Consider the following 21,694-nt stretch of genomic DNA (forward strand, 5'->3'; position numbering starts at 1 on the left):
AATACAGGAAAGGGCTAGAGATAATGGTAAAATTGTTACCATGAGATAGCACATTATTTTATGTCTTGGATCTAAAGATTCTACTGTATGAATAGATAGAGGCCACTTTTGTTACTTAAAGGGAAGTCACTGATCCGTTTCTAGAGGATTGTGGAGTCCCCTGAAGAAGGTATGGAAGGCTGAAAACGGAAATCAGCAACTGTCCTCTCTGCTCATGCAGATCATCTTTGATCTGATCCTGTCAGTATCAAATTGGATTTTCCCTAAATCTATTTTGCTTTTTCTAGAAGATAAACATTTAAATACTGTAATCTTCATAATCTTAAGGATTTTAAGAACAACTCCTTTTACTGCCAAGTTGGTTGACCCAGTGTTTGCCTATTTTGGTGTTCATTCTAATCATAACTTGCAGATTTTTTGGTCAAGCTAATTAAAAAGAGATCATTTAGCATAATGAAAGGAAAGAATATATTTGTACTTAATCATACCTGAAGTTGGTATCAAAAAAATTCATCTGACATGCAAGTTTTTGTACAGTTATGAACTATGAAATCTATGCAAACATTTTTGTACGATGATAATTTAAACTGTCATCTCATAATAATCCAACACTGGATTTTGATTATAAATAAGATATTACTCAATCAGGAAGATGATGGCTGAGACTACAGGACCTGAGCAGAGAGGTAGAGGATAGCAGGGCTTGGAGATATATCATTCACAGGGTCACCATGGGTCGGGATCCACTCGGAGGGCGCTAACAACAACAAACAAATGACATTAAGATTTTACTTGAAATTTCAAAACAAAAAAGCCTTGCCTTGATATGCTTAGAATATATTATTGTAATCTTATTCCATAATCCAACTTTATAACATAGAATCTAATCAACAAACATGGAACTGGCTTGCAAAACCAGTATTATTAACCCTTGCTCAATAGCCACATGTAATAGACATATTTGACTACTTGGCCAGATTATGTACATGGTCTTGAGTAAAATTTTCAGCTCACATCCACACATACTGAATGGTGGCACTAGTTGGTTCACAAGGATCCTAGTTATTGCTTCATTCATTCAACTGTAATTCCTGTTCATGTGCTTAGAATCACATTTCAGTTATGGTAACTATCTCAGATATTGCTCTTCTGACAGGTATTTAAGACCTAGTGGTAGCATTTTAAAATCTAGGCATTTCACATTAATACCTCTCTAAGTTTTTTTTAAAATATGAAACTGGATGAAAAGTAGAATGTAATAGTATTCTACTGTTTTAAAAAAATGTTTTTAAGCATTTTTAGGTATGTATAGATGTGAAGTGTTCATGCCTATGTAAGAACAGTTGGAAGCAGTGCAGTATCAGGACTCTGTGTATAAATGTTGTATTTTATAAAGAGAAATGGGATGACATTCTAAGTTAAAATATAGATAACAGAGAACATTTTAAGTGGCATGGTGGAATTAATGTTTTTGGTACATGATGTTCAAGTTATCAGTTTCATCCTACACTGTGTATCTTGGTATCTTTCATATCTGAAAAATAAAATTAATGATGCTAAATACAGCATACTGTAGTTAGAACTGTAGTTATGCAACCACTTATATATTGCTTTGAAAATGTAAAATGTGAATGTGGAGATCTTGGTTGTGTGGATGTGCTGTATGCTCTGTTAGATCTCCAGTGCATGCAAGGACTTGCTGGGTTTGCAGGGTTGTTTTCCCCGAGGACAGTTTGTGTTCTTTATGAGCATGTGTTCAGCATACTTAGCTCTCTTATGAGGTAGAAATCCGTAAAACAGCTTTCTCAACAAAGCTTGTAGATTCTTTTTGTGTGATTCATACAAAGTATCAGGCAGTAAAACCACAAGGAATAACTTTGCAGCTTTGAGAACCATTAGGAGAAAACAGTGCCCCCAGGTGGAAGTATATGCCTAAGATAGAAAGGCATACTGAAAACATGGGGGCTAATTACCTTTAAACAAAAATAAAGTGAAAAATACCTGTAAAGACCAAAGGGGCTGAGTCCAACATTAGTCCTGCTGAGAATGGATTCACTGCAATGTTTGTTAGTCACAGATAATATAACACTATTGATTTCAATAAGTCTACTGTAAGTAGGATTTTGTTTGTTGTGTTGTGCTTTGAAGTAGTTTCGGACTTATGTTGACCCTAAGGCCCCCAAAAACCACAGAAATAATCCACTTTAAGACCACTTTAACTGCCCTGGCCCAATGCTATGGAATTCTGGGAACAGTAGTTTTGTGAGATGTTCAGCCTTCTCAGTCAGAGAGCTCTGGTGCACAATAAACTACAATTCTCAGAATTCCCTTGTTGTCACCAACTGGGTTATTTATGCAGTGTATTTTGGACCTAAGAAACCAGTCACAGGTTTTCTTGTCAAGAGTTGTTCAGAGTAGGGTTTGCCTCTGAGGCTGAAAGATTGTGAAAATGGGTTTCTGTGGCTGAATGGGGATTCAAACTCTGATCTCCACAGTCATAGCCTAATACTCAAACCACTACACAGTACTGGCCCTCACTTACTTCGGATTTATTTCAACAACCCAGTTATAAAAACAAATGTCTCTTATGCCTGAGAATTCAAAAGATTTAACCATATTAGTATTCTGCCTTAGAGAAATTTTTAAAAATTTTCATCTATTCGTATGTCATCCTTCCCACTAACAGCGAATTCATATGGATGAGGATCTATCACCTAGGAGGTGAAAAGGGTCTACCCAAAAAAGGAAGGTGTATTTATACACATACCTCAGTTACTGTTTCCAAAAGTTTATAAGTTTGTAAATTAAAAGAAAACAGCAACAAACCAAACTGGTTCAGTGTGGGCTGAGTATAGGATGTTGAGGGTTAATTGCAAAATGGAAAATGTTGAGTTCTTGGAAATTTTCCAGACATCTCCTAGAGTTCTACTTGCCACTGGCCCCTCTGGTATTATAAGGGGATTTTCACTGGTTTGTTGGTGTGTGTATAGTATCCCTGTACTATGGCATTTCAATGCTATGTTTTAAAAATTTCCTTTGGTGACCTGAGGTTGAGCAAGAGAAAGTTGCTTGCCTAACAACCGCTGTGAGGTGATGGCCAACATGTTCTTCACCCTGGAGATTTTGTAGCTCAGTCCTGGAAGCACTATCCTCTACCACTCCTTGCTAGATTGTGTAACCTTCATTGTATCCTAAATGTTTTCTTGAATTCATGCATGATAACATGAAATTGTCTAATACGGTCTTTGCACAAACCCTTATAATTATAGATGTAAATATAATGCCATCTTAAGAGTTTCTGTAGAAGCTCATCATGTCTATGTAGTTACTGAATGCTGATAGTTGTGGTTATTGCATTTTACTCACTTTAAATTCATTTAATTTTAGTTTTAAAATTGTTCATAGCAGTGGGTGGATTTTTTTCTTAGCTATTTTTCCTAGCTATGCAAATGCAAGTTACATTAGAATAGCATTTGATATACTCCATCTTAATGATATACTTGCTTACTTGCTGGAGAATAAACAAATTCATCACCTTTTATTTTCCAATCCAAATAATCTCAAACAGCAACAAAATTAAGATAGTGATGGACTAATCTGATTTCCTTGTTGCTTTTTAAATACAGTATAGTAAATAAGTAAGTGTTCTAATGATGTATGTTTTGAACATTAACACCTGTTAATGTTAAGCAATATGCATTTGATTATTTTGTATTATTATGAAATACTCAGAGAGTTTTCTGCTTACTTTTTCTTAAAACATTGCATATTTTCATTTATATCAACTTGCTTGAAATTTGTCATATGAAATTAAATAAACAACAGTTTTGCTATGCATATAATGATACTAATCTATTTTTTGAGAATGATCATAACTGATGAAAATAGCATACAGTATATATAATTTATACTAAATTCATTGTAGAAGTATATACGCTAAAACACAAGGGGTTGATGAAAGTTAAATCTGTAATTATCAGGGAATTAATATAAAATTATCAGGAATTACATTAAGATGTTTTCTTTCTATACCTTTAGCAGTCATTAAAAGTTAGTAACACAGCAGGTGACGGTATGTCTAAGTGTAAATGTTCTGAAATAAATAGCAGTTGGTGACCTGGAATGTCAGGGCTCTAGACAAGGGTGTATGTTTGTCAATATATCCTACATGTTTTACAGACTCCTCAGGGAATAGGGGAAGATACAATTTCACCTTTTCTGTGCCAAAACATTTTAATTATATCTTCTTCCAAGTACAGCGGTTCAGTAACCAAGGAGCTGACATTGATGCATGTGTTGATAAAGCTGCAAACATTCAAAATGAGATTAACAAAGATTTTGAGGAAAGGGTGACAGCTAATTTTGCACAGTATTCTGCATCTAATTCAGGTCAGTGTAATGATAGAATATTTTATAACTCTTGTGTCACCCAGAAGGACTTTTATGATGTTTTGTGTTAATGAACATTTGTGTGTATGAAGAAAGTAGCTCAGAACCTATTTTTCATACAAAATAAAAAGCTTTTTTATGCTGCAGCAACAAAAGAGAAAATAGGGCCAAACTATTTTTTTTCTTGATTTACCTGAAAAATGGTGGATAACTTTGATAAAGCTTACAAGCATTTAATTGTGTTATTGCTTGTTTTCTAGAAGATCACCCAAATCTATATTAGATTTAAATACTCAAAATATATATTCTTTATGTTGTATTAGATCTTTTGAGCACATTTCAATATATTTCAATTCTAGTCTGTTCTTTATTTGAAGGCAGCTGACAATCTTCTTTCACTTTTCTTTTTGTTTGTGAAGTTTTCTTTCTTTTTTTTATCCACTCACTTCTCCATCTGCTTTCACTTTTGTTTGCTTGGACCGTCTCTCATCCCAACTTGATAATGAGGAATGTGGTGTGACCCTGACCTCTATCAGCCCATGCATGACCTTCTGACTCTCCTACCTAACCTTTGACCTTTTCTTTGACAGCTTGATTAATTACCCTGTGTTATGATTTATGAGTAAGTGCTATGTAAAAATAATAGACAACAGGTGGTCCCTTAAAAACTTTTTGTGGCATGTTTTCTTTTCCTGCCTAACTGGATGAGCTATTTTAAGTTGGAAACTTGGTGGAACAATGTGAGTTTGGCAGTAATACAGGATTTTTACACACTTGGACACAGCAGTGGAATTCAGGAGCCTGATAGATGAGGTGTAACTGGGATAAAAAATATTACAAAGTGTTAGCAGGGTGCAGTTGCCAAAATGCACATTGGGAGAAAACACAAAAAGGAGTCAACTGACATTTCAGGCGTTTCAGTCTCAGGTCACGTCTTGAGAAAATTGCTCAAATAATGGAGGGGGCATTTTTCAAGCTGAGCTGCATCTCCAACAGCTATGTTTACTTTTACGCTTCACTAGTGACTTCTGATTGGTTGTCATGACCTCATCCTACTGTTGCATCTAGGATGTTGCAACAGTGACACATAGGTACCTCTCGTGGAAAAGATGGGAAATAAACAGATCATACATCTTTCAAAAAGATGAATGGCCATTCCTATGTCCATTTTAACCATGCACAGTTCTAGGTTACAGATCTGAACCCTCTGGATTGCTTTTCCCTAGAGAACTCTCTTTGATCTTGCTTGAAATGATCTAAATAGATTTTTTTTAAAAAAAGTCAGGTTGATAAAACTCAGGAAAATGATCTATTACAGATTTTTAGTTACAGGCCAAAAAGACAGATACATAGGTCAACAGATTCCACTCTAGCCTCTGACCTTTGTGGTCACATATGGTATCCCATCCTGGTGGATTAATATGCGGAGGTGAATGCTTTCAGCTCATTATTCATTTGACCAAACAGAAGAGGCTTGTAGAGTTCCAGAATGTACTGTAGCTTCAATATTTTAATTGTTATTAATTATCCTATTTTTTTTATTAATGATCCTATTATTGGCTAGCATGACGTAATGAGTTTGGGGTATAAACATAGCACTTCATAAATTAGACATTTCATGGAAATTTTCTAAATAGAATACAGCTAAGTGTCATCTCATATTGCCATTCTATCCTGCAACCTAACACACTTGTGGCATTTGTGGGACACATGGTACAAATCATTCTCTTTCAGTATTTGTGTCTCTATGCTTCATTTTAATTCAGCCTCTGTCTAAATGAATGACTGTAAAATAAATTCATATGTGAGATTGAAAACAGCATTTATTCCCAATTCTGCCAAAATAATAGTTGATAATACATTATTAACATACATCATCTGATGCCATAGACTGGGAGTCATATCATTTAAAATTTCTATGCTATATGTCCTGTGGTATAAATTTAGAACTGAAGGTGGATTATTTGTTTGTTTGTTGTTTGTTTATGTCATATTTATGCCGCCTTTCTCCCAGAAAGAGACCCATTGGCTGGTAGACTCATTGGCTATCTACCAGTGTTTGTTCTGATAATAACTAATTGTACTAATTAGTCTGAACGTGGAGTTGCTTGGATTCCGTATACATTCTCAAATATACCATTTCGTAATTGGTTCATAGGGACATAACAGATATTTTGTGGAGCACATTTATATTGTGACTAGAAGAGTGGTTTTTGTGATCCAAAACTGTTTACAAATTTTATATTAGCTTTGACAATATTTGGTAACAAAAAAGACTGAACTAACATCTACATAATGGAGTCTTTATGTTTTAAAAATAAAAACCATCTTAAAATCTTTGTGTTTGAGCTTGTTTAATTTCAATATGTTGGGTTTTTTTGCATCTAATATTTACATTGTAACACCTGTACTGAGGCAAAATTGGTAGCTATTTAACAATCAATATTGTTTTGATTAGGATTTTAACCTGAAAGAGAATTTTCTTCCAGTGAAGTCAGTAGTATTGGCTCACTTTTTAAGCCTTCTTAAAACAAAATAATAGTTCTGTATTGTTATTTGTTTCAACGTATGTAAAATCTTTATTTCAACTTTGCTTGGTGTCAGCTTTATGTTAAAATGGTGGAAACAAGGATAAAGTAGAAATTAGGTGAGCGTTAATTTTGATAGTTTGATGATAGCACATCATTTAAAAAAAAATGAAGCTGAAGCTATTCTTCTAAAGAATCAATTAAAAATATCTGCAGTTTAAGTTACAAGCACTAAAGACCCTGATGGAAAACTAAAAGCAAAATCATACCTAGTTTTCATAGGTGAAGAGGAAACAAAGGTCATACTTTAGTTAAAGGCTTGGATTAACTTCTGTTAGGTTAGGTTGGTAACAATTTTGTAATACTGATAGAGGTTAAATTCTTCTGCAGTTATATACGTTATGTTACATTTGTATCTCTTTCATCTGAGCAAGTATTGTATGTTACTCCTAATCCTCTTTCCTGTGCCTATTTTTCATCATATAATTTAGGCTGAAGTGGCTGGGAACAAAAGGTATAACAGAGTATGACATTCTGTCAACTTTCTTGCAAACAAAACAACTTTTATAATGGATTTTTAAAAATAAATTTTGAAGCATGTGATAGGTTTTTTAAAGGTATTAGTGTGTTAACTTTATTGTTAATCTTACATGCATAGTATTTTGAAAAAAGTTTGAAGAAAAAAGTGAGGAATGGTTTATGCTGTTTAAAACCTAATTGATAAAAATCCTTTAATTGATTTATGAAGCTGTGATTTTTGAAATGGAATCATTTTTCATCTGTTGATGTGTCTGTGAAAAATTGACATTATGTCCTCATAAAACTGGACAAATGAGTCATGTAATTTTCAGTTACATAATCAATAACTTAGACAAATTTTACTTCTCTGATGATTTATGTGTATCTATTTCTGTGAGCAGAAAAAAATAGACACAGCTTCATGTTTTGAGAACACATGCAAAATTATAACATAAATTTTACATCATGCAATGTAGAGAAATGGAAAAGAATCGATAAGGAAAAAAACATGAACATGGGTAGCAAATTAAATTACTGAACTCAAAGATAATCAGTTTGGAATGTTTTTTTTAAAAAACTTACTTAAAATAGTGTGAAAGGCACTTTTATCATAGTATTTTATTAGTAGCTCTATATTCATCAATGAGGATAGGAATCAGTTTTGCAGTGCATTATAATGTTTGATCACAGGATACTATGCTCTTAAATTTTGCATTTGCATTTACTTATATAAGAAATATAGTACACTTTCTGCTTTGTGTATGACCACTCGATTCCAAAGCATGTGGTGAATATGTGTGAATGTAGGGAGAAGAGCTGGGGGAAAAGATGACAGGAGATCACTTACTCATGGTACAGAATCTAGAAAGAGGCAATTTTCTCTTTGGCCTATGGTGACCTTTTTACCATGTTTTCTTACACCATAGACAGTGAACTGAATGCCTCTAATTCACCCTGCTTAACAGAGTGCAACAGTGTTCTTTAACTTAGTTTTGGTGGGAGGAGAAGGTATAGTAGAAATTTGAGAAGGGCGTGAAAACTTGTACAGGCACAAGGAAGAGTAAGAACTTTCTTCAAATGTGATTTTAATAACTAGTCAAGTGTGTCCAACTGTAGAAAATCACCAAGTGACAATCTGTCTACCTGACATTTACCACAATGCATTACAAGATTCTTGAATAGCTACACAGATTAGAATAAAGCAGCACCAAATAAAGTATCTTTTGTTGCCATAGATTTGGTTAACTTTGATAATCTTTGGTCATCTATAGGTGGTTTTTATCATCTTATTTCATTGTTTATTAGGCAGAAGTGACACATCTTTTCAAAAAGGTTAAAATGAGGTTTTATATATGTTTGTGTAGAAAACTATATGGATTTTCAAAACAATCTTGAGTTTTGAGGTACATGCTATATGTTATTCTTTTACTTTTGTTTCTTGTTTTAGAGACTTTTTTGTTGTGTCGATATTTTGCTTAATGTAAACAAAGTACCTAGAATTTTTTATTACGTACATCTTCGTTAGTTTATATTTTCTGAGAAAAATGATCTATATTAAGACATTTAATATTTTTCTTACAGGCTGTAAAATAATGCAATGTTTAATTTCAATAAAATTGTTTAAATCTGAACTGGGAACTAATTCATTGATTTGTAAGCAGTGTCAAATGATCACTTGATATTGATTCATGGTTACTACCACCATCAGTTTGTGAACTGAACAAAAGCATTTAATAGTTTACACTGCAGTCCTGCACACAGTTTGGCTGCATAAATCCCACGATTTAAATCAATAGGATTTAAACAGACTAAGTATAGGCGTTTTACCAGTTGACTATACATGGTGGTTATTCTTGAAGTACATTTTCCTTCCCATAACATATAAAATTATTAAGAGATTAAATAGAATTAGTGAAATAAACGAAAAAATTGGACATTTTAAATTCAGATAGAAATACAAAGGGAATTATATTATTTGCTAACTGTAGTGTTTCAGTAAACCATTAAGTCAATTAAACATGTAAACCATTTCAAAGCTCAAGTCTGTGTATTTTCCCCCTATCTTCTGAAACAGGAAGGCTACGGAGTAATAGTACTGAACCCGAATGAGAACTATATTGAGGTTGAAAAGACAAAAGCCCAAGTACAGCTGTCTCCCGATAGCTCAGATGAACCTGCAGAAAAGAGAGAGAAAAAAGATAAAATCCAAAAAGATACAAAGAAGCGGCGGGACTTTTATGAGAAGTATCGGAATCCACAAAAAGAGAAGGAGACTGTGCAGTTGTACATTAGAGTAAGTTGGTTCAGTTTCTTTTGCCTTAATATTGAATAACAGAAAAACTGTTATAATTTCAATTATTTAGGTACAGTCTAAAATATTATTTAAAATTTATATATTACTCATTTATGAAAGAGAAATACACCAAATAAGAATTTCTATTTGTATTTTTAAGAGAGTTCAGTGGCTGTTAATTTAGAATTGGAAGTCAAAAAGAAACTTCAAATAACCTCAAAAGAAAGTGCTATTAATTCCAGAGAGAAGGATATGGAAAATACAGTAGTTTGTGCTTTATTAAAGTAAGTGTGTATAAGAAACAATTTCTAAATGTACTTTTCATAACATGATTTAGAAAGTGGTAAATGTTTATCATCTGGAGAAGGAATAACTTTGACTTGTTTTTCTTTTTTAAAGTATGCATAGTAAATTAATAATATTGTGGGCAAATGTTTATGTTCATCTTACATAGCTGTATCATTTGCCCTGTAATGTATCACTTCCATATGAGTAGCTACCCATTGTATTTTAGTAAAACTTCAGAAGCAAGATAAAGGAAGTGAGTTATTAATATCTTAATAAATATTTAAGCCAGAATAGTTCAAGAATAGTGCAGTGAGGAAATCCTGTCCCTTGCTCTTTTCTTTTCTCAGTCAGCGAACCTTTGCACTTTGTAATGCTAGCAGCATGGGATCGTTATAACAGGGCTGCCCAAGGATTTCTAATTCTGCAGGGGGCACAAACAATATTATTTGTGCATTCTGCTCCATATACATACTATGCATTATACATTCTAGATGTTCATCCACTTTTCAAAGCTCTTTTTATTGAAGTTAGTATTGTTATTCAGCAGTGAAATATACCATAAATGCTCCATTGTTGCTGGGATGCTGTGCCTATGGTGCCTGAATAATGTATATTAGAATAAAAATTAAAATCGTTTAAATTTTGACATGTTAGTTATTATGGTGGACGAGTGCAGTGTATGGGTCATATCTAGTGCAATGTATGGGGTATTCATAGTTGTAGCAAATACGAGTAAAAGATAATTCATTCTCTTGGAATGAAGACTAGGAAAGGATGAGGAAAGTAAGAAGTTGACTGTAAAAAGTAACTTAAAAAGACTTGCTTTCTTTATACCCTAATATGATATGTAATTAATTACTCACTAGTCAGTTCCTCTGTATCAGGAGCACTTTTTCTAAAAGGAAAGGAATCCTGGGGTTGTGCTCAGATATAAGACCACTTCTTGCATTTCATTAATAAAGTTGTAGCTTGACTGTTATGCTAAACAGTAGTTCTCAGTCACAATGTTCTATCATATCTTTTTTCTGTCCTCTAGAATGCCTTTCTTACTCACCAGACATAATCTATTTCATCTTGAGGTTTGGTGTGAACACCACATCAGGTACAACACACTATATTAGCCTTGTTTACTTAGTGATCAGGTATTTCAACCTGGCAATTCTATAAATAGCATTAATCTCACTGCCAGGCAGAAGGTATTTCAATATTCAGTAGTTTTACAGATTTCCCTCTTGACAATAGCCTCTGCAAAGGATCTCCAGAGGGCCCCAATCCTTTGTAACTAGTTTAGAAGGGCTTCAGAAAGGAGAATTTTATGTATGAGTAGAAGTGTGATTTGTGCTGCCAAACCTTTTGATCAAGATGATGAGGGTCTCCCTTCCCTTTTGAAAAGCTAGTTTTATCTATATGGAACACATGAGAGTACATGCTGCATAGACACATTTCATTGTAAAGCCAAAAGTAGTAGGCAAAAAATTAATAACATGCATGCTTCATTTGAATTTTTTTTTAAAAAAATTCTATATATCTCTTGGTCAAAGGTTTTGTGGCATTGCATGCTAAGATAAAGAATATTCTTGTTTACTTGCTAACTAGGTTTTAATAATCTTAAAAGTCAACACTACCATCTGTTTTGCACCTATATATTCTTTTCTATACCCAGTAATAATGCATTTATTTTGCTGTATTTTCAGCTGTGGTTTTTGTTTTGCATTGTTTTTAGTTAGTTCTGAAATTTGTCTATTAAGCTTTGCAGCGCTACAAGGAACACAGATGTGCCCATTTGATAGGGTGAAGTCATACTGATCCTCTCTGAGTACAAAGTCCCTTTTTCATTCTGTTTCATATAAGTGCTGTGAAGAGTACATTCTACACTCAACAAACCTTACACCAGTGGTTACTAACCTGTGGTCCACAGTATCCCCAGGGCACTGTGATGTCCTCACAGGGGATCCACAAAGGCTTGAAGGCTGCTTAGCCTACTTCCTCCCTGACATGGCATGGCCATGTGACAGGAACCAAGGCAAAGGCAGGCTGGATGGCTGACAGTACATTCTACACTCTGTAAAGGCTGTACATTTCCTGTCACATGGCTGCTTCACTGCAAGGAGGAGGCGGATTGAGTGACAGCAGAGTTGACAGCCAACCTGCTTGTGCCCCCCCCATCTTTTCTTCTCCCTCCCCTCCTTTTCAGCTGGGAGCAGTCAGAAATGCTTCAAACCCCCCTTCCCACTTCTTTCTGTCTTCTTTATCAGGAGGGGAGGAAACCGAGAGAGGGCTGCAAGGGGATCTGGGATAATGGCTTCCATATGCACAAGTGCCTTTTTGGACAGTGCTTTGTGATCACCTCTTCTGGCAAAGAGTTATTGACTTTCTTGTGTACAAGTCCCTTTTTTGACATTGCTTTGTGATTCCCCTACTTCTGAAGAGCAGGGTTATTGACTTGAAGCACAAGGCCCCTTTTGGACAGTGCTCTGTGATTGCCACTTCTGGGCTTGTTGACCTCCATGTGCACAAGTCCCTTTTTGCAGTGGCGTAATTATGTTTGGTGTCACCAGGTGTGGTGGGGGCAGGGCCAGAAGTGGAAGGGGCAAGGCTTCCATGAGAAGAGGCGGGGCCCCATGCTTCATTCCTGCTTGCTTTGACCAGGGAAAGCCAGACCAAAGCAAAGCTGTGCCCCTGCCCCAGGTGGCAATTTCTGCAGCTATGTGGCCGTTTCCAGCTGGTTCCTTGCTTCAGCCTGGTTTTCCCCTGAGGGAAATTCCCAGAGAAGTGCCACATGGTCGGAGAAACAGCTGCTATCTGCCCACCTCCCCTTGCCAGAAGAACCCTGTGAGGGGCTGGGGCTGACCTGGTGTCACCCTCTCTTCTGGGGTGTCATCTCCCTTCTGGGGTGTCACCCAATGTGGTCCGCACCTCCCACATCCCCCTTCCCAGTGATACTACAGTTCACGATTCCCCACTTCTGGAAAGCAGAGTTCAGTCCACTCCAGTCTCACTGCAGATTGATCAGCAATACATAGGCCCAGCTGGCAAGCATTTGCCTTGGCTCTTGTCATGTGGCCATGCTGCTCAGCCTGCCTCCTTCCCAGCAAAGCTGCCACATGAGACATGGCTGGGCCTGTGCATTGCTGTTCAGTCTGCTCCAGCTGTAAACTGGTGGGAAGAAGCAAGAGAAAAATCTTCCCTCCTCCTCCAGCGCCTTTGAAGGCAGGTTTAATGGATGATGTAACTGTTAATGTTTCACTATTCAAGCGGTAGTAGTAGTAGTAGCAGCAGTAGCGGTAGTAATCTGAGTTTTAAATCTTGAGTTAAACTTTGGGAATCCACAGCAACAAAATATATTAATTCTTAAACTAGTTAAGAGACAGAAACAAAAGCATTAATATTGGTCAATGGCTGCAGTTGGGCAAATGTACACCCAGATGACCAGATAACTGAGTCCCAGGTTTTGGAGGGAAAGTGGGCTATTAAATAAATTAATAAGACATAGGAAAATATACTCATGCAAGAGGAATTCATGTTTTACAAGATGAATTGGGAATTTGAAGTTAAGTTATTTGGTATCTGAATGACAGTCTAGTCTGATGGTGCTAGTTTTATTTTAAGAACATTGTAAAGATGTTTGTTTTGTTATTTATTTCAATTTAATTCATCTCATTTGTATCTAAAGTACACATTCAGATATCTTATGCTTTCATTAGTGATTCCCCACTTCTGGAGAGCAGACATGCCTCCTTTATAACAATCCATAGTTACAGTTTACAACAAAAATGAGGGCTTTGCTAAGTCTCTTTCAATGAGTTGAATATAAATAGAAATGACTAACTAGCAGATTATGTGTACCTTCTGATGCTTTAAGAGTGCAGCTTGAAAGATCAAAGTGTTTATTGTTTCAAGCTGTAATTTTTTAAACTATGAAATAATGTACTTGCCAATGTATGTTGCAGCTTTAAGGGGATTGATTTGGTCTCGGCAATAAACTTCATCTTACACAATATGGCAGGAAACCTTACTTACTGTGTTCTTTTATAAAACAGATTTTTTTTGTTCTTGAAAACATCTGCCAACTGTGTTCAGTAATCAAAATAAAAATGTCATGTTTCATAGGATTATATTTGGTTCATATCAAAGCAAAAATGTGATGGAAATTTCTAACATGCAATAAAAACCAAATTTAACATGTGATGATGAGTCGTTGTTCCTTAATTAAATAACAGCTACATAACCTGATTGTTTTAAATGTATTGTTAATATGGTACATTTAATAATAATAAAATTAGTCAACAACTACACAGGTGTCTTTAAAAAAATATTTTGCCTGTGCTTACTGATACGTGTATTCATTCATACCACCAGAGGCTGCTGCTGTACATTTTGGCAGTTTTTTCTACTGGAATAAGAAAATCCAAGTCATTGACATCATTGACAGCACTATACTAATGTTAAAATATTGTGTATAGAATTTTGACTCTTTAATTTTTGTTTGTTTGTTTAAAGCATTTCTGTAACATCCTCACAGTCCACCAGCCCCCCCAAAGTGATGTCCAGGAGATACATACAATTAAAACAATAAATATGTTTGTATGTGCCTTTGAGTCTTCTGTTGCCTTATGGCAACCCCATGAATTTCATGGGGTTCTTTTAAGTAAGCAGTAGCCTACAGCACCTGGTATTCATTGGTGGGTTTCCATCCAAGTACTAACCAGGGCTGGCTGTGCTTAGCTTTCAAATTCAGACAGAATCATGGATAAAAAAATAAAACCAATCTTTGAAATAACCTAAAATAATTTCTTAAATATAATTAAAAACTAGATAGTTAAAACTACCAGAGCAGGTTAAAGGACCAAAGGCTATACAATAAAATAATTGCCTTTTGGAAACCCAGAAGGGGATGGAACTAGTATGACTTCCCTTGGGAAGGAGTTCCACAGACAAGATGGTACTACAAAGAAAGCCTGTCATGTGTGCCTACCAACTTATCCTCATGAAGTGCACATTGAAGAGCAGATCTGTACATGATACAGCTACCGTACTAAAAGGGGCTGTCTGCACAGGCCAATAAGCCCATGTCCCCCCACCCATCCTTGCATCCTCTTTGGATGATGCAAGCCAAAACCCTAGGGCCAGGATTGGGCCACATCCTGGCAGATTGGATGTGGATCCTGTGGATCCAGTCTGGGGTAAAAGGGCTCAAATTGACCTGTTTACTACACAGTTACTTGGAAACTCTGCAGAAAAACCTGGCTGATCAGACCGCCCAGCATGCCCATTACCGGCGTCTGTTGTTGCTGCTAGTGAGTAGACATTTGTCACCACATTTGATGTCATGGACCCACCATGTGATTGCAGCCAAGCAATCTATGTCAGGTAGAGTGACAGGGTTTACTCACTAGAGACAATGATTGACAAAGGTAAGAGGTGTGCAGCAGTACTGGGTCCATGGTGTGTCTATTCAAGTTGCAGAAAGTAGTTTGATAGGAAGCAAACTGGACTACTGTTTTGGAAAAAATTGCCAAATTTGTTAGAACCTTGGTCTTCACCATCTTTATACCCCTCTTTCCCCCAGAACTCGGCACCCATTATGTTACCAAAGAGGTTCTTCTGATGATAACAGCATAAATATTTTAAATGTTTCCATTACATCATCAAAATACAGAAAGTTTTTATATTTATTTTAGATATTTCAGAAGTAAACAGGTAACTGGCACAATTTCTTAAATGTAATATTAAAGCACATATACATTAATATACAGATGGAATTTGATGTACATTATTATGAAATAATTTTATTTTGCATCAGTGATCCTACCATTTATATGCCTTCAGCAATCTGCATACAGTGGTGCCTCGGGTTACGAAAGTAATTCGTTCCGCGGCCGCTTTCGTAACCCGAAAAGCCTTCGTAAGCCGAATTGCCATAGGCGCTAATGGGGAAAAGCCGCGTTTCGTGCGAAAAAGCGCCGAAAAGCACCAAAAATTTTCTTCGTAACCCGAAAATACATTCGTAACCCGGAACAATGATTTCCAATGGGATTTTTTCGTATCCCGAAAATTTCGTAACCTGGGTATTTCGTATCCCGAGGTACCACTGTACTTTGAATTAAACTCAATTTTAGCAGAAGTGTCCCTTCCTCTTCCTTTCCTCTCTTCTCTTTGGTTGTTTGTGCCAAACACACCAGCAGGTACCCTGATTCAGTTTTTGGTGTGCATAGAGGGCTGAAGGGAGAAGGGTGTCTCCCCCCTTTGGTTCCATTGAATCTTATTGTTTGGCCAATGAAATATCATCACTGGATATTGCCCTTTTGTTCTTAAATGCATGGTTTTTCACAAGGCTTTTAAAATAAGAATACCCAAATTTTGAGTTTAAATTTTTTTAAAAAAAATTCTAATTTAAAAAGCTGGACATTCCTTGTTTTAAAATCAATGGAATGGGAGGACACTTTTGAGCAAACTTCTGCTGCAAGATTCATGTATAATAATAATAAAATAATCAGTAGCATTTATGTGAGCAATTGTGTTGTCAGAGAGAGAGAGAGAGAGAATTTTGGTATAAAAGAATTAAAACAGGAGGAAGACAGACGAGAGAAAGAGAATCTTTATTAACAAACTGGCAACAGGTGGAAAGACATATAGTTATGAACACGTTTTACTGTATGTTGTGTTCCCACCCACATCTTTAATTTAGTCTCCTGCCTCCTTACACAATAAATATGTAATTTTACTTTCTTTGAGAGACTGACCTCTCATAGGCAAATATTTGTTAATCTCCTACACTTCTGCAATGTATTCTCTATCTATTATTCCCCTGCCTCAATTTTAGGAGGGAATTTTTAGGGGTGTAACAATAACTCATCCATGGAACACATGCTTTTCATGCAGACCATTTCCCAGTTCAAACTTATAAAAAGATTAGGTATTAGCTTATGGTCAAGATCATTATTGCCACTCAGAATGATAATACTGAACTAAATTGGCAAATTATCAGAGGTGGACTAAGGAAGCTTTTTCTATACATGAAAAAAACACAAAACATTCATGAATAACAGGGATGTTAAAATCTGTGGAGAGAATTTTGCTCTTCCAACCAAAATTCTGATCCCAAGCAATCTGGGTAATTAAAAATATTTATCTTTCTTCCTCTGGTTTTTCATTTAATCCACATCCCACATATTGCATTTTACTGGTGCATATTTTGCTTGGCCTTGTTACTTTGTCTGGTGTGTAGTGGACCTGTTATTACCATCCTCTGTGGCCCCTAGTAACTCTCTTCTTGAGAGCCCTTCTGTTGTGGAAGCAAGCTTAATTGGAATGTGTACATTAAGACTTTGATTAAAAAAACTTGAACAGCTAATATTGTGGAGGCTCATGTTTTAGAAGATTTTTCAGGGGTTATGAATGTTATAAGAATGTTGATATGTCAAAGCAGTAATGGACAATGCTATATGCAGTTGAAAGCATTAAAACAAGAGAACTTCTTTGAAGAAAAGGCAGCAGGTTAGACAAAACATAATGGGTTTTAGTGTGGATGTTTTTAATTTTGTAGCAATATTTTCACTTGCTGGAACCCCTATTTAAGTTAAATTCTAATGCAGTGAATTTTAGTTTTAAAGTACTTAAAAAGTACATTAAGAGGCTGAATAGACCAGCGTTTATATGCCGGCCTTAGGGCGGAGTGGGGATGTGGAGTCAGCACAGTGAACTCCCTGAAGCTGCCCTGACACTGCTGTCATGCTGTGCACCTGACCACACAGCGGGTGGTGTCACAGTGCTCCTTTGGCACTGCATCCAGATGGCACAGTGCCAAAAGGAGCACCCGAAAGTGCCGCCATGGCGGTAAAGGCCCCTTTTGCCATTCCTTTTAGCGCTGGGGAAAAGCCAGATCAGGTCCGCAGCATGTTGTTGCCACAGCCTTGATCCAGCACAGGTGGCAGGCGGCGCCAAATGGGCGGTCTGTTTAGCCCCTAAGTCTGCAATTATTGAATAGTTGCATTGGGAACATGTTTCATCTAACAATGCACTTGTCTTCTGAATAGACTTACGTAGGACAGCAGTCTAGATTTTTCTACAATGCATCACTTTTTCATGTGTATGTGAAAGAAGAGAGAGTACATTGCTGTAACATATGCAAAGTCTGAACAGCTTTAAGCACCATACGAAGGGTGGTTGGCAACTGTAACCATCCAAGTGTATATGGATTCCAATTCCCAGCTGTCATAGCCAATAGTTAAAGATCATGGGAACTGGAGTCTATCAACAGCTGGAAAGCTATATTTGTCTATCCCAATCGAAATGCTAGATATTATTTTTGTATTTGCATTTAAACCAATTGTTTTTCTTGCTCTGTGTGACTCTTACAAATGGGTTATCCTGTACCTGCAAAGTTCATCTTTTGGAACTTTCTAGAGCAGGGGTCCTCAAACTCCGGCCCTCCAGGTCTTTTGGGCTTCATCTCCCAGAAGCCTCAGCCAATCACTGCACACATGCAAATTTCCTTTGTACCTCAGGATTCTACAGTCAATCTGAATAGACTTCCAGAGCCCCACAAAGGCCCCTCCCTCCTCTTTGCCCCTCAGCCGATCACCACCTACATGCAAATTTCCTTCCTACCTGACAGCTTGGCCAATGATCTGGGATTCTGGGAGCTGAAGTCCAAAACATCTGGAGGGCCGGACTTTGAGGACCCCTGTTCTAGAGCATTAAATAAGCATTTTGGCAGTAGCCACACCTGCAGCAGCCCTATACAGACGCCTGCCAAAACTGCTAGTTTCTTTTTGTCAATTTTTCCTTATTCAAAAAAGTACTGATAATCTGCAGCCTCTTAAGGCAGAATCATTTTTAAACACCAGTAGTTTTGTGGACTTCTTTGAAGGTTTTATACAACTAACCAAAATCTGTTTTATTTTTACTACATTTGGATGAATATTAATGCATAATAGGTCCAACCTGACATCCAGTAGGGTGAAAGAAACTGGTTTTAGGTGCCATCATGATGGCTGGATAGATGAAATCAAGAAAGCGTGTCTGAATAGTACAGAAAAACCCTGTAAAATGTGGGTCATAATAGGGTCATGGGTACTCATTGGGCTGTCGAAACCAGGTTGCCTTGGGGAAGCATTTCTTTATAACCGTTACTTTTCATGTCTGTTGTGGGCAGACTGTTATCAGGGCTGGAGATCACACCAATGTGACTCTAGGTTGAAGGAACCAAAATATTAAATACAATAAATTACAAATACAATAAATAAATTATTGCTTAAATATAATTAATAAATAATACATCAATAATTTTTAAACATTACTTTGAGAAAAAGTCCTAAACATTGTATGGCTATTGAGGGTTCTGAAGGTAAAGATAGCAAATCAGACTAGAAATTGATAGGGAAGGAGGACTTCCTCTGCACAAAGTTTGTGTTTTTCCTTTTCTCTATGAAGGAGAAATCTATGACTACATTTTAGGCCAGCTGGCAGATATTTACTTTCTCTTACTTGCTTGGAGGCCTTTTCTTTTCTCTTTAAACAGCATTCCTTTTTAAGTTTACAAGGAACAGTACTCTATAGAGCTATGAAATCTCTCAGGAAAACTTTTAATCCTATTTCTCTGTTTTCATTTAAATTGGCCACTTAAATAGTTGTTTGCAGTGACTGCATCACTTTAGTTGACCCTCATCATACAGCTTTTTGAAGCTTTTCTGACAGAAGTGGTAATGAAGTTTGTTTTCATTTAAAACAATCTAATTGAGATTCAACTCATTATATTTCCCTTAGGACTACTAAAGGAACATGAATTATAGCAATTACATACTAAACTGAAGCAGAAGTTTTATCATTGGATTCGGGCCCATTGGATTTTTTTGCGGGTGTGGTGGTGTACTTCAGCTAGATAGATAAATCAAAACTTACTCAAACAATACCATGTACAAAAATAATCAAAATCCATAAAACAGTGATACCTTTATGGGGCCAGTTAAAATGCATAAAATGTGCAAATAATTATGTTAGCTATGTTCCCATCTTATTATTAATCTGAAGTGATATTTTATATATTCTAATTAAAATATTACTGCCATATTTATTCCATGAAACCTGCCAAAGGGATGTCATTGCTGGGAATGAAATTACTGCATAACTTTGGGCATGTTTACACTGACAAGAAATCTGTTTACCTTTGGTTTACCCCAAGCAGCAGTGAACATGAGCTTGTCCTCATGATTGCCATGCTCACCAAGACACATTTGGGAGATGGCAATTGAGCCTCAGTTTAAAAACCTTGAAAGAAGGAGAATCGATCATACTCAGAAGCAGCATACTCCACTGTCAAGCAGCTCCTACTGTCAGGAAGGTCTTACTGATGTTTAGGTGAAATCTGTTTTCCTGTAATTTGAATCCATTGCCCTGTACAGACCGTCCTGAAAGCCTGGCTGGGGGGCGGAGTCAGGGCGGAGTGTCCACACAATTCAGCACCACCACAGCTATGGTGCCCTTTCCAAGGCGCAAAAAGGAGCTGCTTTTTGTGGCTCCTTTTCATGCCCTGGAAAAGCCAGATCGGGGCTATGGCATGTGGTTGCCATGGCCCCAATCTAGCTGTAAAAGGAGTGGCTGGAGGCCGCCCCTTCGGGGCTGTGTGCGCAAACCCTTGGTATCTGGAGCAGCAGCAAACAAGTTTGCTCCATCCTCAGTGTGACATCCTTTCAAATATTTAAACATGGCTATCATGTCACCTCTTAACTTTCTCTTCCCCAGGCTAATCATATTCAGCTCCCTAAGCCACTCCTCATAGAGCATAGTTTCCAGACCTTTCACCATTTTGATCACCCTCCTTTGGACACAGCCCAGCTTGTCCATATCCCTCTTGATTGTGCTGTCCAGAATTCGACACAAGGCAAACAGGTGGCTTAGAGTCTGGATTGGGGCCATGGCAAACAGATTGTGGTCCCAATCGAGCCAGTTTCCGCCTCAAATAAGAGTGGAAAAAATTCACTCCTATTTGGGGCGGAGAAAAGTCACCCCTTTGCCTCTGGAGCCAACTTTTCATCGGCTCCAGGGCATGTAGCATCTAAACGCCACACCCCCAAGTCGCCCAGAAGACACCCAGCATGTAATTAGGCAATTTAGGGGCATGGTGCATGTAAACGCCATGCCCCCAAGCTGGCTTGAAACCAGCTGAAGCTGCCAACCCATAGTTGATGTGAGGTCTGACCAAAGTAGAATAGGGTGGTACTATTTCTTCCCTTGATCTAGATATTTGTATCCTATTGATCCAACCTAGATTGGCTTTTTAAGCGACTACATCATTTTGTTCAGCTTGTGGTCTACTAAAGCTCCCAGATGCCTTTCACATGTACTGTTGTCAAGCCAGGAGTCACCCATCCTATATCTTGCATTTCATTTTCTCTGCCTGACAAATGTTTCTCTGCCTAACATTTTTCTCTGTTGAAATTAATTTTGTTAGCTTTGACCTGGGTTTTTAATCTGTTAAAATCATTTTGAATTTTGATCCTGCCCTCTGAGGTATTAGCTACTGATTTGGTGTTGTCTGCAAATTTGATAGACATACCCTCCATCGTTCAAGTCATTGATAAAGATGTTGACTAGCACAGGGCCTAGGAGAGAACCCTTTGGCACTGCATTAGTCACTTTTCTCCAGAATAAAGAGGTGGCTTTGGTAAGCACCGAT

General features: G+C 36.9%; 1 protein-coding gene across 1 annotated transcript in view; it reads left to right on the plus strand.

Annotated features, from left to right (window-relative positions):
• The window catches only part of FAM172A (family with sequence similarity 172 member A), a 333,167-nt gene that overhangs the window by 103,852 nt on the left and 207,621 nt on the right, over positions 1–21,694 (plus strand). The window contains exon 7 of the mRNA XM_042447786.1: positions 9,511–9,729. Within this exon, the coding sequence (XP_042303720.1) occupies positions 9,511–9,729 (219 nt within the window). The remainder of the gene's footprint in view (positions 1–9,510; positions 9,730–21,694) is intronic.

The sequence above is a fragment of the Sceloporus undulatus genome, chromosome 2 (genome assembly GCF_019175285.1).
Source record: "Sceloporus undulatus isolate JIND9_A2432 ecotype Alabama chromosome 2, SceUnd_v1.1, whole genome shotgun sequence".
Lineage (NCBI taxonomy): Eukaryota > Metazoa > Chordata > Lepidosauria > Squamata > Phrynosomatidae > Sceloporus > Sceloporus undulatus.